This window comes from Hippopotamus amphibius, chromosome 17, assembly GCF_030028045.1.
Source record: "Hippopotamus amphibius kiboko isolate mHipAmp2 chromosome 17, mHipAmp2.hap2, whole genome shotgun sequence".
NCBI classification, from domain to species: domain Eukaryota; kingdom Metazoa; phylum Chordata; class Mammalia; order Artiodactyla; family Hippopotamidae; genus Hippopotamus; species Hippopotamus amphibius.
Window position 1 is genome coordinate 44,514,409 of NC_080202.1, and position 24,005 is coordinate 44,538,413.

The window sequence follows — 24,005 nt, forward strand, 5'->3', positions numbered from 1 at the left end:
ACAGCTGCACCGAGGCCCCCCTGGCCCATCAAGCAAATGTACTTGTTGTGATGCAAGTCGGCCTCAAATGCTTGCTTAGAGATGAAGTGATATTCCACCCCCTCCTTCTCATGGCTCTTCCGGGGCCTGGTGGTATCTGTGAAAGAAAGAAGGACAGCTGGGCAGAGAGGTCACGTCACAGCAAGCCTGTGCCCTCACTGCTTTCAGGAGTTCGTCGCTGATTTGTGTACAAACCACCCACTTCCTTTCATGGCGGGTCCCTGCGTGCAGGCACATGACTGATTCACACAGCTCTGTGATGTAGACAAAAGGAGGCCCCTCGTTTTGCAGGTGAGGAAACAGAGGTGCAGAGGTTGAGCACCGTGCGGATGTCCCATAGCAGGTGGCAGAGCCGGGTCTGAACGCTCTCTCTCAGGGCCAAGTGTATGCCCTTAAACACTCTGCCAAACTGCCTGACTGATGCTGTGGCTTTTAAAGAATTGCTGAAGGAATTCCTAGGCCTCTAAGTTTTTATTTCCTAATTGTTTTTCTGTTTGAGGGCCAAGGGGGGAAAGACTCCGACGACCCTGCTGTATGCTTTTAATTCTTTATTCAATTATTTCTCATTCTTCCCCTTGTGGACTTGATGTTTTCGCAGAGCTGGCTCTCACACAATTTTTAAACACATAATATTTTCCCTCTGATTTCCATAATAGAATCAAGGTGCACACCTCTGGGGAAAATCAGATACTCCGCAGAGCAAGAGCACACAGAAAGCAACGGACAGCTTTTCCCAGAGCATTCCAAAAGAAAAGAGGGGGTCTCAGAGGAGAGTGTTTTCTGTGCTCTAATGTGTGACATCTTTGATCTAACATGGTCACTTTTCTGACCATGTTCTTGCTTTAAAACTTTTATTCACCCACTGATTACATTCTAAACACCTCAGGCGAGTATATGAAACCCTCATGATCGACCCAGCCTCCCCCTCAGCTTCATCTGCCCCCACGTCACCCACACTCACCTCCCCAGTCCCTCACATGGCTAAGCTGGGTCATACCTCCATCCCTTTGCACATGCTGTGCCCTTGGTATAGAGAACTCTTCCAGGGAATTCCCTGGTCATCCAGTGGTTAGGACTCTGTGCTTTCACTGCTGAGGACTGGGGTTCAGTTCCTGGTTGGGGAACTAAGATCCTGCAAGCTGTGTGGTACAGCCAAAAAAACCCCAAACAGAAACAAAAAAAACCCCCACAGAACTCTTCCTTCTCTACCTGGAAAACTCCTATTTACTCTTCAAATCCCAGCATAAATGTCACTGCCACTGGGAAGGCTTCCCTGACTCACCCAGTTCCTAACAGCAGGGACAAAGTCTCCTATCTATGGAGTGTCTGGAGGCAGGTAGGTCTGACCATCCAGGAAACCCCTCCCCCAGGGGATGGAATTGGGAGTTTCTGAAGGATCCATGTGTGAACAACTTCCACACATCCGATTTCAGTCTATCCTTTCAGCCCAAAGGCCAAGGCCAAGTCCCCCACCGAAGCCTCCCAGGTCCATCACAGGTGTGCTGCCAGAATGGCCTCCCCACCCTCCCCATCCCCCCCACCCCCGTCCCACCACATCCCCGCCACATCCCCACCACATCCCCGCCACCTCAGGTCCGGCTCTGGAAGACAATTCTGATAACCCATAGGCTGAGCTAGGAGCCCTGAGGCCCGGGGGAGTGATAAGGTAAAAGAAAGGAAACACAGCTGCCCTTCCTCAGAACACTCTAGAAAGGTCCCATTACTGCCACCACAGCATCCCCTCTCAGTGGTCACCAGGTGTCCACACTGCATCCCTCTGAGGAAGAGGACTGAGAGTCCCAGAAAGGAAAGGGACAGCCAAGGACAGCAAATGGCAGGCAGCAGGTGAGAGGCTGTGGGGCAGCCTCGTTAAGAATGTGGCTGGCGGGGGGACTTCCCTGGTGGCGCAGTGGTTAAGAATCTGCCTGCAATGCAGGGCACACGGGTTGGATCCCTGGTCCGGGAAGATTCCACATGCTGTGGAGCAGCTAAACCCGGGCACCACAACTACAGAGCCTGCGCTCTACAGCCCGGGAGCCACAACAACTGAGGCCTTGTGCCACGACTACTGAAGCCCGTGCCCCTAGAGCCCGTGCTCTGCAACAAGAGAAGCCACCGCACTAAGCCCACACACCACAATGAAGAATAATAGCCCCCACGCGCTGCAACTAGAGAAAGCCCGAGCACAGCAACAAAGACCCAACACAGCCAAAACATAAATAAAATTTAAAAAACAAACAAAAACTGGAATGTGCCCCAGCAGAATGTGACTGGAGCAAGCTGCCTGGTCTTGAATCTTGGCTCCACTGCCTACCTACTGTGTGACACTGGGCAAGTTACTTAACCTCTCTGAGCCTCGGTGTCTTCCTCTGTAGTACAGGATTATGATGATCCTCTTCTCCGGGGTACTGGGAAAGCTGACCAAGCTGCTGCACATAAAGCTCTTGGTAGAGCTTTAGCACTCTTCAGTCTCTTCCTCCTCCTCCTTATCCCATTCAGAACCAGGACCTCTGCCTACTGGATTTCAGCATCCCTGGCTGCCTCTGGACTCAGGAGTGTACCCAGCCACCCTGCCAGGCTAGGTGCAGCTACAAGGGAGGGCCCAAGCAACACTGCTCACAAGCTCTCTGATTTCCCTGACCTACTCTCTTGCCCAAGCAGACAGCAGGGGTCGTGAGTCAGAGTCATTGCGAAGAGGAAGCTGGAATCCCCCCACTGCTGGAGGCCCCTTGGTGTTGGGTTGAGGCTGTCATTTTGCCTGCAATGTGCTCTAGACTCACCTCCCGTCCCAGGCAAGTGGTCCTCCAGTTACTGCCTCCAAGGGTCCTAGTGGACCACTGAGAGAGGGTCTCTTCCCATTCTGCCTAGGTCCCATGATCTGCCTACGGCAGGCAGTGCCTGGCGGTCCTTCAGACCCAAAGTAAGGATAAGGATGGATACATGGACTCAGGTTCCAAGAAATATTCATGTGCAGACACGTGCATGTGTGCGTGCACACACACACACACACACACACACACACACTCAGGCCCTCTTACGTGGAACGGCAACACCAAAGTGCTGTGGGTTCTCTGCTACCACCTTCTGCTTCAGCTCATGCAGTCGGGCTCCCAGAGACCCTGGGAAACCAAAGGAAGGCTGTCGGGTCCCTGCTGAGCTCCCTCCCCACTCCTCCAGGGAGGAAACCAGCCCAGTCTCTGCAGACATCACCTACCGATCAGAACCACCAGGCGGGGCCGCTCACCAGGCTGGTGCTGGTACCTGGTCACCTCCTCATAGGTCAGCAGTTCCGGAGGCTCAGCCACTGCAGACGTCTTTCCTTCCTGCGGGCTTCCCAGTCTCTCCCTGCGACCCAGCCGGAAGCTCTTTCGAAGACCAGCTTGGGGAGAACGGCAGGGGGACACCTCGGCATTTATCCGAGCATCTCCTTATAGACTTTCCCTACCTGATCAGACCTGGAGGTGGGACTGGGACCCACTGGCCTCTCCCAACCACCTCCTGCTACAGGAAGGGGTTGATCAGGATGCCCAGTAATATGACAAAAGGGTGACCACCTGGCATCCAAAAATTAGGGTTCAAGGCTACTGTTTTCCTTGGCATATGACTGACCTCAGGCAAATCATCACCCTCTGAGCCTCAGTTTCCTTACGCATGAAAAGGGATGCAAATCTACAAATGCAATGGGTGCTTCTAGATTGGATTCTGGATCAGGAGAGATACTCTAAAGGACATTATTGGGACAACTGGCAAAATTTTGATATGAAGAGCATATTAAATAATAGAAAGGTATGCATGTTAAATTACCAGGATTTTTTTAAAAGTAAAAAAATAAATTCCCAGAATTCAATAATAGCCCTGGGTTATATAAGAAAATGTCCTTCAAGAATAAAGATGCAGACGTAGAGAATGGTCTTGAGGACATGGGTGGGGACGGGAAGCTGGGAGGAAGTGAGAGGGTAGCATTGACGTAATACACTACCAAATGTAAAACAGCTAGTGGGAAGCAGCTGCATAACACAGGGAGATCAACTCATGTTTGGTGATGACCTAGAGGGGTGGGATGGGGAGGAGGGGAGGGAGGCTCACGAGGGAGGGGATGTGGGGATATATGTGTAAATACAGCCGATTCACTTTGTTGTACAGCAGAAATTAACACAACATTGTAAAACAATTATACTCCAAAAGAGATCTGAGGGAAAAGAAAAAAATTAAAAAAAAAGAAAGAAAAGAAAACGTCCTTGTCCTTAGGGAACACATGCTGAGCTACTTAGGTGGTGAAGGGACATGATGTCTGCACCTCTCCCGTGACTCGGTGGGGAGGGGTTAAAGGTGTGTATGCAAAATCTGGGAACGATAAAGCTAACATGATAAAGTGTTAACTAGTGAATCAGGGTGTAGAGTATATGGGAGTTCTTTGTGCAATTCTCACTTTTTAGTAAGTCTGAAATGACTTCTGAACGAAAAGTTTAAAAACTCTTCACCAGTCTCTAAGGCCTTTGAAAAGACATAACAAAATAAAAGAAGTGAAGGTACTTTGGAGATTGGCAAAAGCCTCCATTGCTGTATGGGGGTGGCAGAAACATTGAATAAACTACAGCTGAGATTACGCTAATAAGAAAATCAGTATTGACGTAGGGGTCTGTGTTCCTTTCCTGCCAGGGCGCTGCTCCCAGTGGCTGGGTGAAAGTTGGGGTGGGGGACCCCAGGCCTGGGCAGGCTCAGCCGGGCCCCTGGCGGGCACAGACTGAAGGGAAATGTGGATCCCACAGGCTCAGCTTCTCTTGAGCAGCTCCTAGGGCTCGGATCACCTCTACCTGACCCAGGAGCCCATGGTGGGCTGTGCACGGGCAGGGGAGGGGGTGTCAGAGGAGAGCTCCCATTACTCACCCACGTAGTATCCTTTGAAATACCCCTCACAGTCACAGGTCTCTGGGAACCAAGCAGAGAGAGGGAGGCCAGTGAGCCATTCTGGACACAGGCCCCAGCCCAGAGGTACCCGGGCCCCTGACGGCCAGGCAGAGCCCTCTGGGATGGAGTCTCAGGGGGGCCCAGGACAAATGCCATGTCCCGGCCACCCCAGGTAAACAAGTTCCTCTGTTTCACCCGGTTCTCCATGCTTAGGCCACAAACAGCCTTTCCAGGCCTGGCGGGGGTTCTGGGCCAGCAGACCTCGTTCTAGCCCCTGAGTTAGGATCAGTGAGAATAAGGAGGGGAGATTCACTCGCCCTGCCCTACCCGCTACCCAGCCTGGCCACGTGGTCAGCCCAGCCAGAGTCCTGGGAGGGCCGGGCCGCATCCCCACCAGCTCTGCATGCCTCAAGGAACAGATCAGTCCGGCTGGCAGAGCAGGGAGAGGGGTGCCAGGAGCCAGAGGGGCACAGCCACCCCGGGAGGGGGGGCAGGGGGAGAACAAGCCCCTCCAGCCCGACGGTCTACAGAAAAGGGGCCTGTCCATGCGCACAGGGGACAAATACTGGGCCTACCTTTGTCACAAGGCTGATCATCTGCGGTTTGCACAAAAGACAGATGGAACAGCGTTAGCGGAGGGGAGCCGGGAGGCCCTGCGGCTGAGAGGCAGCCGCAGCCTCGGGTGCCTCAGGAGCCTTCCATCTGTCCCCTCTTTCTTTCCTCCAACAAACCTGTGATCTGAGCTGCGGTGCATTATTAAACCAAGACTTGCTCTAATTAGTCTTCCTCTGTGTGTCTCATTAGTGGCCCAAAGAAAGCAAGCAAGCTCATCACTGGCATAAGCAGCCTCAGGGCCAATGTACTCCGCAGCCCCTCGGACTTGAGAGCAAGTCTGGAGAGGCGGCCATTAGCAGTGGCCACCCAGCCAAGGGAGCAGCTCGCCCCAGGATGCCTGCAGCAGGACCAGGACATGCTCTCTTTTTTTCTGGGGTTTAAGACTTGCCTGTGCAAATACAGATGCCAGATGATGGAGTGGCACAGAGCAGGGCTGCAGGCCAGCTGTGCTCCGGTCACCTGGCGTGGTTCTGGTCCCTCACTTGGTTCCAAGCCCCCCTGGCTAGAGAGGCTGTACCCTGGAAGTTTCCTCACCACACAGGGCTCTAACCTGGGGTTCTGATCACAGGGCCTGTGGAAACCGGGTCCCAGCCCCATTCCCTTGACCTCATGAGCCTTTATTTAACCATCTTGGGAAAAGCGATGCCGTGACTCCACTACTACCCTAGGCTGTCGTGATGATTAAAGGCAAGAAGGTGGATGAGTGTGTTTTCTAAAAGGTAAGTGCTGCACAGAGTAGGGCTGCCGGAAAAAATACAAGACACTCAGTTAAATGTGAATTTCAGATAAACAAGTAATTTTTTAGCATAAGTATGTCCCAAATATTGCATGGGATATACTTATACTAAAAACCTACTCATCGTTTATCTGAAATTCGAATTTAACTGGGAGTCCTTTATTTTTACTAGCCCAAATTTGGCTGTTAACACAGAGGCACGGGGTCACTCACAGCCATCTCCATGCCCTTCCAGCATCAGTGGTTCTTAAATTGTCAGGGTCAGAGAGCCTCTTGGGGATCTAAGGAAAGCTATGGAATCTCTCCCAGACACAGATTCACAGGCACACACACACACAGAGTTTGCACACAATTTTGGGAGCGGTGTTACCATGCCCCCTCAGTGTCCTCTATGGGCCCCAAATACAGTAGCTCCCCTCCAGGGAATAGCTCCCCGCAACCTACCCCCATTTCTCCTCCTCATCCCTCTCCCCATCCCCTCCTCCCTCAGGAGGCCTGAGAGCTCAGACAGGCCCCTGGAGCCCCCTCCAGCCCAGTGCTTGCTTCTTTCCCTCACAAAGTCCCCGAGTCCTAATCCCAGCCCCTTCCTGAACGGCTTCCCTGAAGTGCCATCCCACCCATCAACTCACAGGGAGGCTTCTTGAGGCTCTGGGGGCTCGGCAGGGTGCCCGTGGCTCTCCGGTAGGTTAGTCGCCTGTGGGGACACAAGGGGACAGGCAGGCCCATGAGCTGGACAAGAGAACCAGTCAGGGAGAAGCTTCTGGAAAACTCAGGGAAACCGAGGCCTGGATCCTACAGGTGGGGACAGCCTGGCACTCCAAGGGCCTTCCTGCTCCACCTGAGTTCCAGTGAAGAAGGACATTTTCACGAGTGCTCACTGGTTCACGAGGCAGAAACTGAGTTTCTTGCTCTGGGAGAAGCTTGCCCAGCCCATGATGGTCACACACAGGGGTACAGCCCAGGGCCCAGTGCCTGTGGTCAGCAGTTGGTCGTTACTTTCCCATGACTGATTCTCAAGGAAAGAAGGCCCCTTCTCCATAGTCACCCTGCATCCCCCTCTCTGAGGAAGCTGGAAACAGCAGAACAACTCACAGGAGAAGCCAAGGGTGAAAGTGACCTTTATTTAATGCCCTCCCCACCCCCCCACCCCACCCCCACCCCTGCCCCAGCCCAACGGAAAGCTCAGCCTAGCACATTATTCAATGTGGCCCTCCATGGAGAAGCAGCCTCCAAGGCTTCTCTCTCAGCTGAGAAAATGCCCAGGGCTCCTAGAGGTGTCTAGATTTCCACATTTAAATGCAGCTAAAGAGCCTTCCCCCAAGACCTGTGAAGCCAAAGATGCAGATGGGTCTGAGGCTCTCCTGAGAAAACAGAGCAGCAGTTCTCAAACTTCAGCTCCTCAGAATCACCTGGAATATCTGCTAGAACACAGAGCTCAGGGTCTGCCCCTGGAGTCTCTGATTCAGCAGGCCTGGGGCAGGGCCCAGGCAGGGACTGGCATTTCTAACAAGTTCCTAAAGGATGCTGGGGATGTCCCTGGTGGCACAGTGGTTAAGACTCAGAGCTCCCAATGCAGGGGCCCTGGTGCGATCCCTTCTCAGGGAACTGGATCCCACATGCACGCCACAGCTAAGGAGCCCACCTGCCGCAACCAACACCCTGGGCAACCAAATAAATAAATAAATATATTTTTTAAAAAGTTCCTAAGGGATGCTGATATGCCTGGCCTGGGGACTATACCAGGAGGGCCACTGAAATGGATGAACCCTGAGGTCTATCGCTATAGCATCATTCCATACCCCAAAAGATGGAAGAGAGCTACAAACCCCAGGAGAGGCTTGCAGGCATAAGTGCCACACCCTCTGACCTAGGGTTTACACTTCTGGAAATTCATCCTAAGGAAACCCAAAATATGCGGAATAGTCCATGTGCAAGATAACCATTGCAGCCTTGTAGTGGTGAAACATTAGAGAGAGTGTCAAAGCACAGCCACAGAGAAGAAGTGATGTCACTTAGGTACAACTCTTCCTCAATGAAGCCTTCCATGCCCGCCCAAACGAGGGCCAATCCTTCAGCTAGGACCTGACAGGGCCCAGTGTCCTCCTCCTTCACACCCATCACATTTATATAGTGTTTGTCTGAACCATGTGTGACTTTTCAGCTAAACTGTAAGCTCTTTCAGGGAAGAAACCATAGTTACTGCCTGTGAATGAACAGTACATATCCTGATGAAATATTATATTATAATTAATATATTACCATTAATTAATAGTATAGAATACTATTATTCTATAGTAATGTTGGAAATGCTCATTTCGAAATGTTAAGCTACAAAAAAAAAAAAAAGCAAGACCTCAAATTCTATACGCACCACTCACATAACAGGCACAGGAAGGAAATAAATTATGTTGTTTAGACAGTGGTGAGACTTTGGGTAATTTTCTTTTCCTCATCTTCTTCTTCCGTATGTTTATATTTTATTTCTCAACTTGCCCTAAGTATGCATTATAAAATATACATTAATTTAATAACATAGATTTCCATATATTTACTGAAATCTCAAACAGCCATCACCCCCGATGATGGGAGAAGAAGAGCCAACACAAGCACAACTGGTACTTTGCTTGGAGGAGGACACCCTGTGTGCCCCTCTGGCTGTGCTGGCAGAGATTTGGGGCTTTGTCATGTATTTATGCCTCTGGCCACAGCAGAACCACCCCCTTACAACACACCCCAGACCCACCTTTCCTGGAACTGTTTGGAGGGGATGAGGCCAGCTCGAAGGTTGGTGTCCCCCACTCGCTTGGCCTGCCACCACGTGGGGTCGTCCTGGCTCACCACCTCCAGGACCTGCCTGCGCTGGAAGGGCAGACCTGCCTCCTGGCAGGGGATGGCCCGGTCCTCCCGAGGGTTGTAGTGGAAGAGGGCCCGCATGAACACCTGCAGGGGAGGGGCTCAGTGAGACGACCCTTCACCGTGTAAGCACAGATGTGTCTATGTCACATGGAAAGCCAAAGGACAACCTCCATTCACATTTAGGAAGAACAGGCAGCCTCAAGAATAGAAAGCTAATCAGAAACCCATCACACCAATTTTCTTACTGTTCTTCAACCATTTTCAATATCCCAGCTGGGGGCTTCCCTGGTGGTGCAGTGGTTAAGAAACCACCTGCCAATGTAGGGGACATGGATTTGATCCCTGGTCTGGGAAGATCCCACATGCCTGTGCACCACAATTACTGAAGCCTGAGCGCCTAGAGCCCGTGCTCCACAACAAAAGAAGCCACCGCACTGAGAAGCCCACACACCGCAATGAAGAGCAGCCCCTGCTCGCTGCAACTAGAGAAAGTCCACGCATAGCAACAAAGATACAACGCATGTAAATAAATGTATGTAAATACATACATACATACATACACATTAAAAAAATATATTCCAGTTGGGAAATCCATCAAGAATCAGAAAACGAATCGATGGGCGCCATGAATTTCCCTTTCCCTTACTGACCTGACCTGCTGTCCTTACAACAGCCTCTCAGCCTAAACAAAGCAACTATTAGTCTTGAGAGCAAAAAAGTAAAGGCAAGCACAATTTTTAACTCAAAAATTATTTCTGATGTGCTAACTGCCCCTAATGATGTCAGCAGTCATCTGTCAAATAAGTAATCTAGATGTTTTGATAAGAACACAAACATCAACAAAGCTACTGTTACCGATTCCTCATCATCACTTTTCAGTGGGTAATTGACAGCCACATCTTTGACGGCTCAATCCTGTCTCATTTGTCACATACTTGGCCAACCCCCAATTCTCCCCTTTACCCTGAAGTCATCTCTCTAGAGAAGAGGATGGGAAGATACAGCATTTTGTCACACTTCTTCGTTCTCTTCCATAATTCAGTGGCATTTATTTATTTTATTTATTTCTATTTCCAGATTGTTACAGCCCAATTACTTTAACAGCAAATAGGAAAAAAAAAAGGTCAGAGGGTTTCCTTAGACAAATTCAAATCATATTCCTTTTGTGCCAAGCAGAAAAGATTCAGTCAGACAACAATAAGAACTTTCTGGCCATATATTATGAGGACAGATACCCTCATTTAGCCACAGATGTTACCAGGGTCCCAGGCACTCAGAAGACAGCATAATCTTAAATGGCCAGCCCTGATCAAGCACCTAGCTTGAAGAAAAATATTTGGAAAGGATGGACTAAGAGACAGGCTATCCATTTTGTCCTCCAGGAAAACCAAGTCCTCTCCCTGTATCAAGTTAGAACCTGGAAAAGCTGCAGATGGAGACCATATTAGCTTGTCTCAGGAAGAAGCACTTTCCATAGGGTATTATGTGTGCTCTGTGATTCAACTGAAGGCGCAAATAAGAAAGTCATATAACGCTGATTTCTTCATTTGCTGTAAAAAACTGCCAAAGACATTGTCCACTATTAATTGCCATTCATCAAAACATTTATTGACAGCTACTCTGTGCCAAGTGCTGTAATGTCCCATCTTTCATGCTTCCAGTCCTGGGAGGCGGGGGCTGGGAATTAGCTGTCTTGAAAAATTGGCATGCTTCTTTCCATCCTCTGATGAATTACGTTCATTATTGTAATTCATTACGTTCTCCTTTTTGCCTTGACTGCCAGAAAGTTCAGATTCAAATTTACTGGGAAATCAAAGTAATGCCCTCTTCCATCCTCCCTACCACTTCAGCTCAGGGCTTGACAATCTCTCACCTGGGCTTTCACAATAGACTCCTACCAGATGCTCTGGCCCCAGTCTCCATCTACTACACCCTCTTCCACTCACTGCCCCAGGGAGCTCTCTAAAACACAAATGTGGTTGCATCATTTTCCTCTTTAAAAAAAAAAAGATATCTTTAAGAGCTTCTCACTGTCTGTGGGGGGGGGGGGGGATTGCTCCCATATCACCCACCCCCCCACCCCCGCCCCCAGGCTGACTACTTAAGGGCTTTCTCCAGCCACTGGGATCTGCTCTCACCTAATCCAGCAGGCAGGAATTGTTGGGAATTAACCCCTGCGGTGTAGCCTGGCAGGAGCTGGTGTACAGATTCCGCCCAGAGCTCCCAGCTTTTGGGAGGGATGACAGAGGGATGGTCTAGGGGATGCTGAGCTCTGGAGCAGGATTAAGCTCCAGCTGCCCCGGTGGTAACTTGCTGAGAACACACCGTTTGTTGCAATGCCTTCCTTTCCCCACTCCTGTACTGGTGTTTCCCGGGGTCATCTCCAAATAAACTATTTATACTTGAATCCCTGTAATGGAGTTGGCTTCTGAGACCCTAAACTAAGCAGGGATTATGCCAAAACCCTTAACAAAGCATTCAAGGCCATTCAGGAGGTAGCCTTAACCCCCCTCCTCAGCACACTCCCCACCCTCCCCCTGCAGCCCCACCACAGTGCGCTTTCTCATGGACCCCCATACTCGTCTCTGCCACATCTTTGAGATCCCGCATGTGCAGACCCTTCCGCCCGCCCTTCCCTCCACCTCCTCTTCACCAGGGAAGTCCTCCTCATCTCCATCTTCCTCAAGCCTCACTTCCAACACTCCTATTACATGACACCTTCCAAAGTGCCTACATCTCTGTACCGAATCTTTCCGCAGCACTTATCACATAGCAAGCAGAGACTGGCTCCCCGGCCTCCCCTTCTGACCCAGGAATCCTGGAAGCTACTAATCATCCCTGTCTCCAGCGCCTGGCAGAGCGCCTGGCACAGACGAGGGGCCCACCACAGGTAGGCGCCACAAGGAATTGAACAAATGGCAGTTACTTAATTGGTCCTGAAGCCGGAACATTTGGTACCTTCTCCTCCTCTTCACGGCCCTGCTTTTCGACTTCAATTAGAAGAACCTTGTCTTTTATTAGCAAGCTACGTCAAATCCTGTTTAGAAGAGGCCGGGTACAAACAAATGAATCACTTTGTGACTGAATTACAGTCTCTACTGAGCACTTGCTCTGAGGACCAGACGGATGATCTCTTCCCGGATGACTGTTTCAAAGGCTGGCCTGGAGCCCACCCCCCACCCCCGCCTCCAGCTCCCCGATACCTTGCTGTCCTTCAAACGGTCCTCCTCCTGGGTGGCTGGGATGATTTTCAGGGTGATGGATCCCTGGGACTGCGCCTGAAAGGAGAGAGCACACAGCCACATCATCTACCAGGTCTAACCCTCCATGACGTCATGTCTTACTTCCCAGATCTGGAAACTCATGTTCAGAAAGAAAGTGGGATGCACTGCCTCCCCTACGACCCACCTTTCTATGGTGGTACCCGGCTGGATTAACGAAAGCATTTTCATGGGACAAAGGGTCAGAAGATTTTCAATGAGAACCTGAGGACAATGCACACATCAAATACAGCTCTCTGGCCCTCCTGACCTCTAGTGCCCCAAAGGGCTGCCCTTCTTTCTTTTCTCTTGGGTTATTTTAATAACCAATTCAGTTTCATTTTCCTCCTCCCTGCCTGATTTGGGGCTGGTTCCCAATCAGTACTTTCCTCTTTCCTTGCATCTTCCCCCATCTCAGGCTACTCCTACCTTCTCAGGGGTTCCCCTCCCCTCTATGGAAGAGAGACCCTCTACCCCATTTGGGAGGGGGAGGCCCACAAGGAAGCACGCTGTCAGCGCATGAGAGCACATCTCGCCCAGTGCTGTCCCTGGCCCCGCATCACTCTGGAACACGAAAAAGTCAGTGCCCAGAACCAGGGACAGGGGAGTGGGGGCAGGAAGACTGAAGGGTCTGCCTACAGCCAGGGCCCCATACAGCAGGGGCCTTAAAGAGCAGGGCTCTGAGCTTCAGATCTCATCCCGCTTCTGCCCCTCCAAACCATCAGAAGTTAGCAAAGGGTGTCGTGTCAGCAGAGGATGCCTGAGAGTAAAGAGGATAGAGCTATGATGGGGCTTTTTATAATTTCACTTTTGACTTGAGCTCCCAGAATGGACTGAGACGGTTGTTTCCATCCCAGCATTTGGTCCCCTGGAATCTCCTTGCAGTTGTGAAGTGCTATATCCTCTTCCAGATGTTTACATCCTAATCATAACCACGCGTTGGTTGAGAAACCAGCCCTATCCCTGTTGTACAGGAAGACTGATTTGATGACTTGTTCAAGGTTGCACAGCTGGAAAGTGATGGAGGCAAGATTCGAACCCAGGACCAGTTGACCCCAAAGCCCTTGCTCTCCCGTGCTTCTGGTTTTTACTCCATATTCCTCAGCCCTTTGGAAGAGGGGACCTTTTTGAGAGGGTCTTCCATAAGGGTCCTCAGGAAAGAAGGTTGGGGGTAGGGAGGATGGCTGTGCTGCAAAGGGGGTCTGAGAAAGGCAGGTGGTCTGGGTGCTCCCCTCCTCCTGTCCCTCCCCACCCCCCGTGCAGTGCACACTGTTAAGGCCACTTGGCCTCTCGTGAAAACAGGGAGGCTGGGCCAGATCAGCCCTGGCTCCAGGAAGCATCCCGCTCTGGATCTCTGAAGAACCACTGCACCCCCAGCACCCACACAGCACAGACCAGAATCTGGCTAATCTCGTCCGGCCGCTTGTGCAGGACTGTGATCCCGTTCACTTCCCGGAGCTCGTCTCCAACGTGGACCAGGCCTAGGAGACAGAGGCTGACCGTCAGCACGGGAAGGGGGCCGAGATCCCCAGAGCGAGGAGTTCTGGGTATCCCTGGTACCCGCCTACGGAACCCAATGCAAGGGAGATGCAATGTTTAAAAGACAGTGGACGGGCCTGGGATGAACTGAGTCCCCACGGGGTGCCAGGTGCCTCACCGGGCATCACAGCCTCACAACCACCTGGTGTAATCCCTGGTTTACAAACAGGCAGCCGAGATCCAGAAAAACGATGCAGCTTGCCCAAGGCCACACTGCTAAGAAATAATGGAGCCAGCGTGCAGACGCAGTTACTTTGCCATGGAAAGTCTGTGTTCTTTCTTCTTTTACCTCTGTTTCTTTAAAAATATCATGAACTCTTCCCTTTCCTGGGTGTACAGACATAACTCTAAGAATGTCCTTCTCAAATTTGACACGAAAACTTAAGAAAACCAGGGATGGTGACATCAGGAGCGTTAGACACACCTGTCTGTTGGCCTCTGCTTTAATGACAAGCGTCTCTGCATATCGGGCCCTATGTGCCATTCAGTGTGGAAACTGGCCCAGAAGCAGCAGCATCACCCAGGAGGCAGTAAGGGGTGCAGAGTTTTGGGCCCACCCAAGACCTGCCGAACCAGAATCTGCATTTTAACAAGACTCTCGGGCCATTTCCATGCTTGTTAATATTGGGAAGAACTGGTCTAGGAGTCCCACCACAATGACCCCCAGACTTCTGGGGCAACACTCCCCCATCAAGAGATACGCCTCCCAATTTAGTTCCTCCACACACCAGCGATATTTTTTTTTCTTAACTTTTAATTTTGTATCGGAGTATAGCTGATTAACAATGTTGTGTTAGTTTCCGGTGTACCGCAAAGTGATTCAGTTATATATATACACATGTATCTATTTTTTTCAAATTCTTTTCCCATTTAGGTTATTACAGAGTATTGAGTAGAGTTCCCTGTGCTATACAGTAGGTCCTTGTTGGTCATCCATTTGAAATATAGCAGTGTGTACACGTCAATCCCAAACTTCCTAACTATTCCTCCCCCCACCCATCCCCTCTGGTAACCATAAGTTCGTTCTCTAAGTCTGCAAGTCTGTTTCACACCACGATTCTTAACCTGTTTTCCACCCAAACAAATCTGGGACATGAACACCCTCCCCTCAGTAACTGTGGCTTGCTAAGGCCACTGGGGTGTCGGGGAAGGGTGTCCCTGCCTCCCAGTTAGGATTTACCCACCACGCTTAACTACCATAGTCCCCAGGCTAAGCCAATGCACAAACCCTTCTGATCACCCTCAAAGTACTCCATGCCTGAGAGTACTAAATATTCTACTGGGCTTAGGAAGGAAAAGAGAATTCCAGCCCCACTCCCAGAAAGCAAAGCATATCCCAAACAGGTGAGCAGACAGGAGAGGGAAAGGAGACCCGTGGCCCAAGGGGGAAGGCTGGGGGACCACGGCCACCACTTTGGCCAGGCCAGCGCGGATGCCACTCACCACTCCGGTCTGCTGCGCCCCCGCGCATGATCCTGGCCACCACGACTGCCCCTGAGTGCTCATCCCGCCGGATGGTGGCCCCCTGCATCAGAGACAGAGCAGGCAGCCTCCTGAGAAGCAGCCTGAACTTCAGACCCCGACTCTCTGGACCCGGCAGAGCCTCCCCCGCGGCCCCGCTCCTCCCTCTGCCACCCCAGGGGACAGATCGGCAGACACCTTTCCAATGCTGAGGATGAAATAAAACCAGCATCTCAACTTAGCATAGCACAGCACCTTAGGGTTTAAACAAAGCACAATAACGCTGTCACAATCGCATTTGAGAGATGAGGGACTGGGCCACAGAGAAGGGAAGCAACTTCAAGGTCACCCAGCTTTCTGTGATGCCAAATCCAGTGCTTTCTCTATCATGTCACAGTCCTTGCCTCTTGCAAAGACATTTGATAATGAGGGGAATATGTGTCAGCAAATTCTTAACCTGCCTCTAACCAGTCACAGGGTTACCGGGGCTTCTGTTGTTGCCAACGGGAACCAATTACGCCCCAGCCAGAGCTTCGGGTCCAGGACTTGGCCCACGAAGCATGGCAGAGATGCTGTCTAGGATGAGAAAGGAGCTAGCAGGCTGGACTTAGGTGGGGCAGGGTAGCAGTCAGGAGCTGGATGGCCCTGGGTTTGAATCCACTCTGCCATGTACTAAGAGCACGTGGCCTTAGCAAGGAAGCCCCTTATCTTCTCTGCAACTGTTTCCTCTGGCATGTGGGAAAGCATTTAATTCACAGGGTTGTTGCAAGGTTGACATCAGGTAACGCATACAAGACACTTAGCACCCAGTAAGCGCCCAATAAATGCTAACCACTTATTGGCTGTAAGTGCAAACACACTGGCACACTTACTGTTAACTTAATGTGAAGTCCGTAAGATAAATATTGCTGGAAAGAGAGACCAGCCGCTAAAAACCCTACGGCTTCCTGCCCCCTAGACTTTCAAACTCGCCAGCATCTCTGTCCATCCTTTCATCCTTTCCCCCATTTCAGGGGAGGGGCTCCTCCTGGCTAGACTGGTCCCTCTATCCCCTCCCTCCCTCTCCTGCATTCTCAATGCCCCCTCCCCACTGCTCCTTCTCCTGGTCCTAAAAATATTATCCAGTCTCTCCCATCATTAAAAAGCCAGCAACCCCATCCAGCGGTGACCAGTCTCCGTTCCTTTGGAGCAAGAGTCTCAAAGAGGCAGCGTGCATCTGCTCTCTCTGCTTCCTGCCCTCTGACTCACTCCCCACCTGCCTCAAATGCACGAGCAAAAGCACCGATGACCTGCCAGCTGCCAGCTCAGTCACCACCCTGTCTTTTCTCTCTGATCTCCTGTCTGATTCGCCCTCCCCATGGAATGATCTCTTAGCCTGGGCCCTGGTGACACCTTTCTCCCAGTGCTTCTCAGTGACAATCCGTCCTCCTTTGCTGAGTCCTCCTCTATCCGCCTTTTAAATGTTGATTAAAGGGCCAGGGTTTGGCCCTTGTCCTCTTCTGGTCTCACTCTGTATACACTTTACCCAGGTGGTCTCAACCTCTCAGATGGGGTTGTAACCCCTCCTGGGTTCTGGCAGCTGTCAAGTCTGTATCTCCACACACATAAGCTTTCACCTCCTGGAAATTTCCACTCGCCGGCACATGGACCTCTTGAATTCAATGGATCCTAAGTTCCTCCTTATTCCACCACCCCCCCCCACTTGAATCATGGCCCCATGAACCACCCAGTTATCCCAGGGGGACACCTGGGCCTTATCCAAGATGCCTCCGAGACTCAGGCCCAAACTGGGGCAGTCACAAAGTGACATTAATTTTATTTCTGAACTATTTCTCGGATTTCTCTTCCCTCTTCCCACAAACTGAGGTCAAGCCTTGTTTCTGAACCTCATGTATTTGGCTCCTACCCTCAAATTGGCCCTCTGCTTCTGGGCTCACCCTCCAGGCCACTTTTGACTTCGTAGCCAAGATGGTCTTTCTAACTGCAAATCTGGCCATTTCATTTCTTACTTACAACCCTTCAACGGCTCCCCACTGCCTTCAGGATCCAGCCAAGCAACTACGTGTGACCATCTGGGCCTTACGCTCTCCTGCTGATCTGGCCTCACCTCTGTCACACATTACCTCCAACTTGGCAAGCTCCCTGAATATACCAGGCCGTTTACATTCCCATGGCTTTGCTTGTGTAGTTCTACAGATAGAATGCCCTTCTTCTCCCTCTTCCTTCTGGAAAACTCTTGTTCCCTTTTTTTTTGTTTAATTCAGCATGAGCATCACCTCTTCCAGGAAACCTGCAGTCACTACCTCCTGTGAACGTCTACAAGGCAAGGACTAAGTCTCAATCCTGCCCGCACCTAACACAGCACCTGGCACACAGAAGGGGGTCAGGATTTGCTTGCCAAGTAGATGGCTGACTGCCCCCATTTTGAAGGTAAGGAAACAGAGGCAGAGGAGAACCCTGGTCCATTTGCAGACGTGCCTCATCTGAGGACACTTGGTGAAAGTTGACGATGAAGAGGACCAGCTGTGGTATTCTGCAGGGCAAGCCCTCAGTTCTCTGGACTGCCACTGTTTCTTTCCATCTAATAAACAACTCTGTTCCTTTGCTCGGTAAATCAGTGCTGAACAAGGACCAAAGTGATACCAATCTGTCAGCTGGGGAGAAGAATGGCTGCTGCCCTCTGCTTCCCCAGAATTCAGAACAAGGGTTGGCCAACTTTTTCTGGAAAGGGCCAAATGTAAATATTTTAGGCTTTGCAGGCAACACAGTTTCAGTTGAATCCGCCATTGCCAAGTAAAGGCAGGGCCCTAGGCAATATGTAAATGAACGAGATGGCCAAGCGCCAATAAAACTTTATTTACAAACACTGACAGTGGGTGGGGTTTGGCCCTTGGACGGTAGTTTGGCAACCTCTGGTTCAGGGCTTGATGATCAGGGTTGCCCTGCACAGCTGTGCACGTTCTTGACTGCACAGAGGAGCTTGGCCACAGTGGAGGGAGGCTGTATCCACCAGAGAAAGGGGTACACAAAGGTATCACAGGGACTAGTGGCGGCCCTGACAAAGCTACCATCACTCACTCCGAAGACATCGGGAGGGTCCCTTTGGGGGTTTCTGGATGGGTGGGGGTGGGAAACAGGGAGAGGGTGGGGAAGAGAGGTGGGGGCCACATACCAGGGGCTCCTTGTTTTTCACCAAGCGGACAATCTTCACTGATTCTTCATCAAAATCCTCGTCGATATTATCAGGCAGAGGGGGGAGAACAGGGTCGAAATTCTTCTGGGCAACCGTGTCATGTACCATGAGCATGGCCTATTAGGAGAGCAAGAGAAAAGAAGGGCTGGCCCCAGAGCTCACAGGGGTCTGGGGCACCTGGCCGAGCAGTGGTTTGGGAGTCTCGGATCTCATGCCAGAGAAACAACCACCCCAGACACTGGCCTTGAGGGGCCCTCACTCAGAAATCTCCTTTCCTCAGTCTCATGGCCAAGCTTTCCCTCCTGCCCTCATCCCAGGAGATACAGATGCATGGGTGGCCAGGGACTGCGGCGTGACTACCCTGAGGTGGGGAGTGGACAGCAGCTGAAGCAGCTCTCTCTCATCGCTGCGCACGGAGGTGGCCTGCAGCTCCTCCATCACCTGGGGGGAAAGGAGAGAGGAGATCACAGATGGCTGTGGGTACTGTGAGCTTGCTGGCAGTCGCCCAGGGGAAACCCTGCTCCCTGGGCCTCAGACCCAAGGCCCTCCCAGCCACTACTACAGCACCAGGGGGCATCGGACCCTCAGCCATGCCAGGAGTGACACGCCCAGGGAAATCGCACCAGCGATCGGAGACCCTGAGTAGCCTCTACAGACTAATCCTAATGGCGCTAATTTATTAAACCCTTCCTGGGTGCTGTCTGCCTTATGTGGATTAACTCTCACAACAAACTAGATGGCACAGGTACTATTATTTTGGCATTTCAGAAGTGAGAAGTAAATGAGAGAGATTATATATCTTGCCCAAGGTCGCAAAGCTGACAAGTGGCACAGGCAGGTCTTGAACCTGGGCTTATCTGGCTCTATTGTCTGTGCCCTCACCACATTTTCCAGATGAGGAAATTGGGGCTCAGAGAGGTTGAGTGATTTGTTTAAGGTCACAAAGCTAGTAGTAGAGGCAGCACTGAGCCTGGGAGCCTGGAAACCTAACCCGCTCCTAATGGCATTCCACAGCCAAGAAAGGCAGGGGGTCTGTCCCCGTCCCTCACTAGGCCATCTCCTGGGGTGATGTGAGTTTCTTCAGAAGCCAGCCTTAGTAATTAACCTGGACAGCTTTTCCAACCATGCAACACAGCAGACAGGTCCACAAGAAATGAGGAAGGATTCCTTTAAAGAACAAGAAGCTTGGGAATTCCCTGGAGGTACAGTGGTTAGGACTCAGCACTTTCACTGCCAGGGGACCCAGTTCAATCCCTGGTCAATCTTGCAAGCTGCACAGGTGCAGCCAAAAAAAAAAAAAAGACAAAACAAAACAAAACAAGAGGCTGCAAGTTGCTCGAACCAGGACTTCACACTGGGCCTCAGCAAAGCACAGATACGCAATGTGCGTGTTTGACCTGTTCTTGTCACCAGTTCTCAACAATTTGGGAACTGCTCTCATCTCACAGCTGGGGAAACAGACTTTCTCGGGAACACACAGTAAGTGGGCATCACCATGTCCCCTGATCCTGTCCAAGGCTCACCAGTTTCTCCCTGCCTGTTATGAGGCCTAGGGAGGAGGAGGGGAAAAGATGCTCTTCACCTTGGGGTTCTCAAGTCCTGATGTCCCCTTGCTAAGCAATGGCATGCAGGCCACATGAAGGAGCTACGGGTGGGAGGGGGGCTGAGGAGGTAAGGAGACACTTGGAGCTTACATCCTCGGCGAGGGCCACAGCGCTGTGCAGGACGGGGGTTGGACTTTGCCTCTCGTAATAGCGAAGCTTCTCGTGAATCTGCGAAGACAGCCAGTCCCAGGCTGGGGCCTCCCAAGCCAGCTGCCCAGGTTTACCCTGGATAGCACACACCCCGCCCACAGCTGTGGGGACGCCTGGGGCTGCAGACTGGGTCATTCAGGGCACAGCACAAGAGAAATCCCTGCACAGTGGGTCAGTGAAGACCTTCTCGAGGCAGGGGGGGGACTTTACCTTCATTAAATAACTGAGGCTTTTTTCACTGAACACATCCCTCAGGAAGCCCATCTCCTCCTTGTGGTTGGAGTCAGGTCTGAGCTGAGAGGTCAGTAGTGCCAGGGTTTCATGCAAACCTGAGGAGAGAGTAAGAAAAACACAGTATAGCCAATGCAGGGGGTAAGTTTTTCTCCGTGGGACCCCCAGTGGACCCTCCAACAACACTTCAGCCCTGCTGTGTGCATATTTTCTCCCCCGGCTCTCATTCCCAGGGCTCAGGCAGCTGCTTTCTTTGCTGCCCCAGGCTGCTGGGCAGGCTCTTGTCTTCAAGACTGTGGCAGGTCCAGCCCCGGGAAACACTTACCAGAGTCCTCGGACAGCACCGGCATGTCTGTACTGGTCGGATCTCTGCCTGTGGATTCTGGGAGGAAAAACAGGAGGTGGGGGGGATGAAACTCTATCAGGTATATTCATTCAACAAACAGTGATTACTCATGTACTGTGTCTGTCTGTGACCAATTTGGGGACAGAGAGGATGCAAACAAATAACGCTCTGCTCAGTTTTTTCAGAGAGGAAGGAAAGAAAACAAAGATTTGCTGAGTGCTCCCAGTGTGTCAAGCATTGTCCTAGGCAATTTCATGACATGTTTCTTAATCTGTTCAAAGCCCGGAGAAATGGACATTAATATTCCCATTTTACTGATGAACAAACAGAGGGTTGGAGGATTCAGTAAATTGTAGGTCAGAATCCATACTTGATTGGCCCTTCCAGGCAGGTCTCGGGGGTGACAAGTGGTCCCTGCCTGACAGTGGGTGCTCGCCTCCACAGCGCCCCCCCTCCCCTGTTCCCTTCTAAGGGGCCTCGGTCAAGTCCCTCAACTGTCAACAAGTACCTGGCTGGGCCTACAAGCCCCTCCTTCCCCACCACCCCCAAGCCCAAGCTGAAAGGAAGTCGGCCCGCAAAACAGAGCATAGAGAGGAGGTGGAGAGATGAGAGTCGGTGTCTACTATGCCGGCGGGGGGAGCCCTATCTCAGCGGGCCCCCAACGTGTTCTGCAGCACGTGGACCTCAAAAAGTCCTCCTCCAGAAGCAGATAAGGAGAGTAATGATTCATTCATTCCTCAAACATGGAGCCAGCCCCACAGCGACCGCCCGAGCCCCGCCGACACCAAGATGCATAAGAATCGTCCCCGGCCCTCCAGCCACCGCCCCGCCCCCCTGCGCCAGACTCACCCTCTGGCTCCTTCCAGCTGTGCCCCCCTCTCCTCCAGGCAGCCAAGCACAGACTCCAGATCGCTTTAGGAAGGAACCTGTGGGACCGAAAAGGAGCGCGGCTGGGCGAAGGCGAGGCGAGACCTGAGGGACGCTTGGGGCGGTCTGGGAGGATGCGGAGCTGCAGGAAAGGAGCGGGACGCACGGAGGAGGGGGTGGGTGCGGAGAGGAGGCCAGGGGCCGAGGGGCGGGGACTGAGGCCCCCCCGCCCCGAAGCTGGGGGCTCCGAGGGCCGAGAGGCTGCCTGTGCAAGAGAGGCGGATCTCAGCCCATCCTCCCCTCCTGCCGGGCCCCTGAGGCTCAGGGTCCCGGGTCCGTCCCCCGCGCGGGTTCCTACCTGGGCGCGCCGGGATCTCAGCTCCAGACCGGGAGCAGCGCGGGTGCCGGGAGCCTCGGCCGCCGCTGGCTCCGCCTTCCCGGCCCCTCCCTGCCGCGGCCGCGCGGGCGGGGGTGACGGAACGGGAGGAGGCGAGGCGCGGGGAGGAGGAGGGGGAAGGGGGCGCGCGGGGAGGAGGGGGAGGAGCGGAGGGCGCCCGCGGCATCTGGCACCGCCAGCCCTCAGCCGGCCCGGGCTCCGCGCTCCTGCGTCGTACCCCCTCTTCAGTGTCCTCCCACCCCCGCCTCCAGGAGCTCCCTGCCTTGTGTCCCCCAGCCGGGCACACAGCCAGCCATCCCTCCGTCCCCATCGCCCGCGCGGACCACCCCCCACCACCACCACCACCACTACCACCACCACCGCGTGCTGAAAGGTGGACGCTTGCTTAACACAGATTTCGATTTTGCAAGCATATATTGCTTGCCCTCCAAGTGCCAGGCATTGTGCCAGGAGCTGGGGGTTCTGAGACCACCAACGCAGGGATCCTGGATTTGAGGGAGTCCCAGGCTGGGCCGGGGGACCGGTCAGACGCCAGGGCAACTCGCTGTAACAATGCAACGGTGCTGGGAAAGATTTATCTGTGCACGGGGCCCTGGGGGAGCGGAGAAGGGAGAGAGGAGAAGTCGAGTCGCGAAGAATGCAAGGCTCAATTCTGCCCTGCAGTAGCAGGCGGGGGTGGATCTGCCCGGGGAAACGGCGGCTTGTGTGCAGGGGCTTCTCCCGGGGGACCGGCTCTGAAATAGCCGTGACGATCACTGACTTTTATTGTGCTGTTTCTATGCCGAGGTACTCCTCAGATCACTTCGCATCGCATTAACTCCTGAGATAGAGACCATTATTATCTCTGCTCTGTAACAGAGGAAACTGAGGCTCATGGGGAAGGATGTGTATGGAGGAGAGGGCAGGAGCCGCTGGATGAGTGAGCGGGTAGTTGTGGGTATTCGAGGATGAGGAGTGGGCCAGTGAGTCCCCTCCCCTCGCCCCCAGCACACAGCACGTAGCGGGAGCGCGGACCCAGGGATTAAGTATGGGAGTACGTCTAGCGTCAAGGAGAGGAAGTGGATCCATAGGCCCCCACAGCCTGTAGTGCATCGGGAGGCTGTCAGCAGCTGAATATGTGATGATCACATTTCCCCTCCTTCCTCAAATATTATCTACCCCAGTGCTTCTCAAAATGTAATGTGATTATGAATCATCTGGGGGGGGGGGGGGCGGGGAATAGGGCTGGAGTGGTGCCAGATTCTGCATTTCTAACAAGCTCCCAGGTGATGTGATGCTTCTTGTCTTAGGACCTCACTTTGAGTAGGCAAAGAACTCATGAGACATTTTTACCAAGGGAGCTTAGAGTTAGAGTGGTATCAAGAGCCAACGGATAGAGGGTCAGATGACTTTGACAAGGACTCCAACAAATATGCTGGAAAAAACTAGATATTCTGGGGTGGGGGAGTCAATCCCTACCTCACACCACATACAAAGTTCAATTTAAGAGAGACCATAGGCATAAACATAAACTAAATTGAGAGAGCTTCTAGAAGAAAACATAGGAGAATATCTTCTCAATCTTTTGGAAGCCAAAGATTTCCTAGAAAAGATATAAAAAGCATGGACTCTAAAAAAACAAAAACCAAAAGAAAACTGATTTCATCAAAATTTAAAATTTCTACTCATCAAAAAACACTGTCGAGAAAATTAATAGGCAAGCAGCAGTTCTTTTTATATACATATGATTTATCTGTATCCAGAATAAAGAACGGCTGCAACTCAGTAATAAAAAGACAAACAATCCAACCAAAAATCAAGCAA

General features: G+C 52.0%; 1 protein-coding gene across 1 annotated transcript in view; it reads right to left on the reverse strand.

Moving 5' to 3' along the window:
- Positions 1–22,247, reverse strand: part of MPP3 (MAGUK p55 scaffold protein 3) — a 27,497-nt gene extending 5,250 nt beyond the window's left edge. The window contains exons 1-17 of the mRNA XM_057715531.1: positions 22,164–22,247; positions 21,788–21,864; positions 20,918–20,974; positions 20,572–20,690; positions 20,302–20,379; positions 18,968–19,048; positions 18,587–18,724; positions 15,397–15,478; positions 13,810–13,895; positions 12,358–12,432; positions 9,042–9,238; positions 6,928–6,992; positions 5,523–5,543; positions 4,927–4,968; positions 3,254–3,418; positions 3,078–3,158; positions 43–136 (exon numbers count right to left, since the gene is read on the reverse strand). Of these exons, the coding sequence (XP_057571514.1) occupies positions 43–136; positions 3,078–3,158; positions 3,254–3,418; positions 4,927–4,968; positions 5,523–5,543; positions 6,928–6,992; positions 9,042–9,238; positions 12,358–12,432; positions 13,810–13,895; positions 15,397–15,478; positions 18,587–18,724; positions 18,968–19,048; positions 20,302–20,379; positions 20,572–20,690; positions 20,918–20,942 (1,349 nt within the window). The 5' untranslated portion in view covers positions 20,943–20,974; positions 21,788–21,864; positions 22,164–22,247. The remainder of the gene's footprint in view (positions 1–42; positions 137–3,077; positions 3,159–3,253; positions 3,419–4,926; positions 4,969–5,522; positions 5,544–6,927; positions 6,993–9,041; positions 9,239–12,357; positions 12,433–13,809; positions 13,896–15,396; positions 15,479–18,586; positions 18,725–18,967; positions 19,049–20,301; positions 20,380–20,571; positions 20,691–20,917; positions 20,975–21,787; positions 21,865–22,163) is intronic.
- Between the last annotated feature and the right edge of the window lie 1,758 nt (positions 22,248–24,005).